The 6203-nt window shown below is 37.9% G+C and overlaps 1 protein-coding gene across 1 annotated transcript; it reads right to left on the reverse strand.

The window, feature by feature from the left end:
* Nucleotides 1–2: 2 nt before the first annotated feature.
* On the reverse strand, nt 3–6203 carry LOC124837597 (uncharacterized; the record flags this gene model as incomplete). The annotated part of the gene is made up of 6 exons (XM_047313012.2): nt 5706–6203; nt 4278–4364; nt 3234–3416; nt 3036–3122; nt 2866–2937; nt 3–1829 (listed from the first exon to the last, which is right to left on the reverse strand). Coding segments are annotated over exons 1-6 (2460 nt in total), but the record flags the coding sequence as incomplete, so codon positions are not given.

Consider the following 6203-nt stretch of genomic DNA (forward strand, 5'->3'; position numbering starts at 1 on the left):
AGTGTGGCTTCTGGACTGTTGGGTAATATGGACAATGCCTGTGTGATCAAAATACTTGATTTCTCAAACTCACCCTGCATTGCGGACATTACAGCAAAATTTGCATAAATTGTTGCTCGCGCCTCCTCTGGCTTGAGGAAAACAATACTCTGAGCGCCTTCAAGAGAAGAATTCTTGGCAGCAACGGATCCTACATTCACCTCTTCAAATTCGGCAGTCCTCTCTGGTTGCCATTTCTCACAGTCCTCAAGGCTGAAAGGCAAGTCAACATTGTTTCCCCCAGACAAATAAAATGACAAATGCTCAGCCGCTTCCTTTGGTCTGTTCAGCAAGCAGAGAGCCTCTGCTGCATAAACATGGCCTAGAAAGATGTAAATTCTGGAACATTCTGGAAGTTCTAAGAGAGATCTTGCAACCGATAGTGCCTTCAAAGGATTGTCCAATTCCAGCTCCACATAAGCTAAATTAGCAAGAACAGCTTGTTTAACCAGTTGATTTTCTCTTTTACGGACATTTTCATAATAGGATAAGGAGTTCTGAACAAGTTCCTGACTATTCCCACCCTTTTGTTCCTTAGCGTCCCCGTTTGCATTGACCTGACCTAAACCTACTCCTACTGAAAATGCCTTTGAATCAATGCCATGTAAGTTTTTAAGATTTGAATTCTTTGAAGGTGACACTTCACTTCCATCATTTTCCTCCACGGAAGAGTTAGAGGGCAAACCAGATTTCAAACAATTTGCATTGTTGGAATCCAGCAAGTTTAGAGCATTCAAGAGGCATTGCTGGGCAAGGGACATCGATAACTTCAGTCGCCCATCTTCACTTGGACAAGAATCATCCCCTTCAGATGAGTCCATATGTCCCTTTCCTGGAATCTGATTTTCCACCACAAGTTGCCTCCATTTTCCAATTCCAACAACACACACTCCTACCCCCAACTTATCTGATGGGAACCGACTTGATTTGATGAGGCCCTTTTCTAAAGCCATCAAACAGCATTCTGAGAGTCTGAGCCACAAGAGAGGTTGTTTATAAAAGACCAGACTTGCCTTCTGGAAACATCGAGCAGCAAGTATTGGCTTCCCACAAGCTAAGTACTGCACACCACAATTATAAATTATAAGGAGAGAATTGTCCTGTGAGAAAGTGGGTAGCTTTAAAGATTGATCCTTCCGCAGTGATGAGCAATTGGTTAATGCCTTTGAGAAAAATAAAGATGACGTCTGATATTTCCCAAGCTGATAATAAATGCAACCAAGATTGTTGTTGAAAATGCTTGAAAATGCTGTGTCTGTTCTATTATTTGATGCCATCAATAGCTTTACAGCTTTGCGGTGGTTACCACGGGCATATTCAAGCTGGGATTTCAAAAGAAGAGCCATTGATGAATCTCTTCCACGTGCAATGTTCATGGCCAGCTTGACTTCTCGTTTTGCCAGTTTCAAGTTCCTAGTAAGAAGCAGAAACCTAACCTTGTAAAGTTGCAATTTTAGCTTTAAATCAACAGTAGAAAACCTGTCAACCAAAGCCCTTGAAATGTCATTTGAAGATGGGCCCATTGGCCTTACTAAATTTTGTCCACCCATATCCAAAATCATGGCTTCATAATCAAGTGTATCCTCAGACAAAGCTCTGGATAGATGATTTTCAGATGCATTTGCACTTGACCCTAACTCAGAACTGGATGCATCAGTAGCTGACGCACTAATGGCAACAGGTGCAGACTTGGTAACTAAATTTGCAGCTTGTTGCTGTGCTGTGTTCCCACTGTCACCTTGACTCACACTACTAACACCAAATGCTTTTTCCAGATAAGTCAACACATCCTAAACAAAAGCATATTCCAGCTCAGAGTAGTGAACTTGTACAATTAGAGAAACTAAAAAACTGCTTACGTCAAATCTTTAGGCCGCTTACAAAACAAATCATTCAGGATAAACATATACTACAACTAGCAGGGTAAGAGTTCAATAAATTATGCCAAGAAAGTTTAACATTGTATTTTATAAAAGAAAACCATCACAAGCGAGTAAACTAAATCTTAAATTTTTCAGTTTAACCCAAGTTAAATAGTGATAATGGCGTATGGCTCTCGAATTGAAATTAGATCATCTCAGTTTAGCTCAAAAATAACATGCATAGAAGAAATTGGTATAACATTAACTCAAAAGTTCAATTGATTGAAGACTTGTCAAAGATGACAATAGGATCCGGACAAATGTTACAACCACAACTATTGTAGCCACAATAGTACCCAGAGCTGCAATTGTGGATTCAAGAAATTCCACTACACACTAGCGGCTACACAATAGTGCCACCATAGTGGCTTTCTTACACTGGTTGAGATAGGTAGCAAAATATACCATGAATTCACATTTTCTACATAAGGACCAAATGTCATGTCAGACATGCCTAGAGTGATAGGGATGTTATGTTATGGTTAATTTTGTAATCTGTAAATTAATTTCCTACCTCAGATGACCAAGCGTTAGATATTTAAGCACATATTTATGCATAATAAAGAAAAAGTCGAAATAGCTACAAATAAAGGATTGAGACACAACAGATGGACATATGACCATTGAAAACATTCAGTGGGCATACCCAACACTGACTTGAGAAGAAAGATTTAGTTATCATCAGTGAAACGAGAGGTTCATGGTTGAACTGACCAAGTATAAAATATGTAAAAACACTCACAATATTCAGTTAACAAGTAAACTAGCTGGACTAATATGTAAGTGAAAAAGAATAATACATTCATGCGACATGAATATCATGATAGAGAACAATGCATTAAGCAACAAGACTTGCAATAGTTAAAAAGTAAACCAACTAATCACAGTATCAAATAGAACTTACAGCTGATTTTGATGCATCATGGCAAGCAAGGCTAGCATCAAGCAGCAGAAGACAAATATGAAGAGCCGTTGTCTGCTTTGGAAAAGAAAACACAGTAGAGGAAAAACAAAGCAATCAACATATCAGGGTAAAATTAAAAACAAAATCAAATCAAATCATCTATGACATACCTCATCTATAGGTTCAATATTTTGAAAGAGCGGTTCCAACACAGACAATGTCTTCGCATAGTCATGGAGATGGAACCAAATGATGGCCTAAAGAGATTGAAATAAAAAAATATGTTTAAATAGGTAATTAAAAGCATACATTAAAAGAGACAAAATGAGAAATAAATGAAATTAATATAAGGAGCAAAATGAACATACAATATTTAGCATTGCCACAGAAGAGTCAAATTCATCTGAATACATGGTGCCAGTGCTGTTTGAACCTGAAAACTGATGCGCCGAAGCATTACTTCCTTTGGATCCCAAAACAACTTTATTCCCACCATTGTTAACTGACTCTCCTTGTTCTCCCAAAGCTAGAGCAAGCTCATCATTTTTCCTCTGAATCAACTCCAGCAATAAAAAATAATGAGTACAAAATTACAAATAAATTGAGCTAAGGCTTCAAGCTACAATTAATTGATCCAAAACAAAATAAATCAATTTTGAGAGTAAAAATAAAACCTTCTGTTTCAACGTGATCCCCACCTGACCACTTCACCAGGGGGCAAACCCGAGAGAAATGAGAACTTAAAGCCAACATAAAAGAAATCTGAAGCTTAAACAAGACTTCCTGATTTCTACACTGAACTTCATCTGATAAAGCTATTCAACAAGGAAAACCTATTCAATATCCGAACCCTTTTCACCACTGTTTCCTAACTTGTAATATTATTGTTGAGGTGGTGATATGTATGTCCAGTTTCCTCCTTTAAGAATATCATAAATAAGATACCCAAAAGGAGGAATTTGGGAATTAAACTATCATCAACTATACATACCAGGTTCAACAGGAAGTTAAATCTTGCCTAGATCCTTCTTCCAATGGAGACTTATTTCTTTCAGAAAATCATGAGAAATTATCAGTATCCAATATGGCCTCCACGATCTTAAACACTCATTTCACTGATTCAAGCCAAATGCCAAGACCATTCACTGACCCAGAAATACTTAAACGAGTCAGCATAAAGGCTAGGAAATTAAATATAAAAGAGCCCAAGCTATTTAGACTCAACTTCATTTTAATATTGTTAACTTAATATTGGGATTAGTGTCATGCAATTCCAGTTTTTAAATCCATAAAGGCAAAAAGAAGTGAAAATGGTTTCCTTCAAATATCATCCATGAAAAATAAAAGCTACTGACCATAAAAAATGTCAGTTAGCAGAAATCAAAAACAATGTTGAATTTAAAGTAGAATACCTTGACGCCATTTATTACTTCAAGCAACCTTTTGGGATCTGAACAACCGTCTCGGAAGAATTCCGCAATTGCAATATTATGAAGTACCTGAAATATTAGGATTTAAAACCTTAAACACTAAGATTTAGAAAAACAGATTGCCTTACACAATATCTAAAAAAACATAAAGATAACACAGCATTTGGCAGGTTACATTAAGTTGTTAACCGACCAAAGCAAGTCTTCCCTTGCTCATAACACGCCCCAATAGGGTTAGCAGAGAATTTTATTGCTCAACAAACATAATTGCATTCTCAAATGCAATCCACAAAATAACAAATTGAACAGAATTTTGTTATTGTCTGTGTGCATAATATGTAGAGAACACAAAAAACACACTCATCCTCTATGAAACACGCATACAAAATGATGATAAAGTCTCGGTATTTCTTCAATATGCATTGCTTTCGCAGGTATGCTTGCACAAATGGCTCTCAAACTATTTAAATTTATTTATAGCATGGCATATATCATCAATTGTGAGAATACATAAGAAGTGTAAATTCAGGAACAAAACATTTCTAAATCCATCAAAGGAAAACAACAAAGATAAACACGCAATATGTTGTACATGGCATGGACAATGTACACCATTAAGTAAAACGTTACAGCACAAAAAAGGTATTATCCAACAGCTTGCATGAAGTATACAAGTGTAAGCTCGTGAAACAATATGCGTTGACTTAGTGTTGTGTGTACCACCAGTAGCTATCCCGCTAATCACGTCAGCGTTAAGAACCAAAATTACACATCATTCTACTGGTATTTATCCGGCAAATCAGGTTACCATGAAGAAACTAAAACCAAAATTAACAAAGTGACAAACAAATGTTGAACAAAGAAATATTTCCTTATTCAGAAAATGAGCTTAAAACCCCTATCTCCGTTCAAACTTCCCATGTTGGAACCACTACAACAATTTCTTCTACAAGTTTTACAAATTTCTCCAAACGCCCGACACTCTAACTAGATACACATCACACAGCGCAAATGCATTCTAATCAATGTCCACTGCAAGAAGCTCGCAACACAACTTAATCAGCTCATTCATTTTCTAATAGAGGAAATCCAATCAAACCAGGACGCACATTCACATCTACAATCACAGTCGTTACACTGCATCTGCAAGGGCTCACTAGCTACAGTTCCAGCTAGGTACCAAAACTGAAATTCAGCTCATAAAATAAGGAACCGAACAAACAGATCAATCACCTGCCGCATATTAATTAATATAAAGTAAACACTAGCACCAAGCAAAGAAGCAAGAAATTAAAAACACGAAAAAAGAAGCGTCAATCAAGAACTAAGAGCACGAAGCAACAGATAAAGAAATGAAACGATGCCGGTTAGATCAGTATCCAGGAAAAATGGTAAAGAGAATTCAAGCACCTTGGGATCGTCCTGCTTCTTCTGCAGGAGCTGGTTCAAAACCTCGACGCACTCGGCGAACTTGGCAGACTGAAAATGCAACGCGGCATCTTTGGCGAGTGCCACGGCGACGGTGAAAACGCCGTCCTCGGTCTCGGTGCCGGAGGAGGCGTCGCGGTTGGCGGTGGACGACGGGGACGACGACGGTAAATCTCGGGATTCCATGTCGAGATCGAGTAATCGGATTGCAAATCGTTTTGGGAGAGGGTTTTGGGGAAGAGAGAGATGAAAAGCCCTAAAGTTGAGTGAAAAGGTGCGAAGTGAGATGAATCTGAATTACATTCAAAATCAAAGTAAAGAAAGCGCTGTAGTTGACAAATTTGAAGTGAGAAACCCTAGGATTTGCTTGCTTCGATGGTATCTGGTTTTCCTGTGATAGAGAGAGGAAAGAGTGATAGAAGGAAATGAAAACCTATTCGCCGAATCGGGGGAGGTTCAGATAGAAAGAGAGTGGAAGGT

Source organism: Vigna umbellata, chromosome 7 (assembly GCF_029865625.1).
Source record: "Vigna umbellata cultivar VRB3 chromosome 7, Vumbellata_1.0, whole genome shotgun sequence".
Classification (NCBI taxonomy): domain Eukaryota; kingdom Viridiplantae; phylum Streptophyta; class Magnoliopsida; order Fabales; family Fabaceae; genus Vigna; species Vigna umbellata.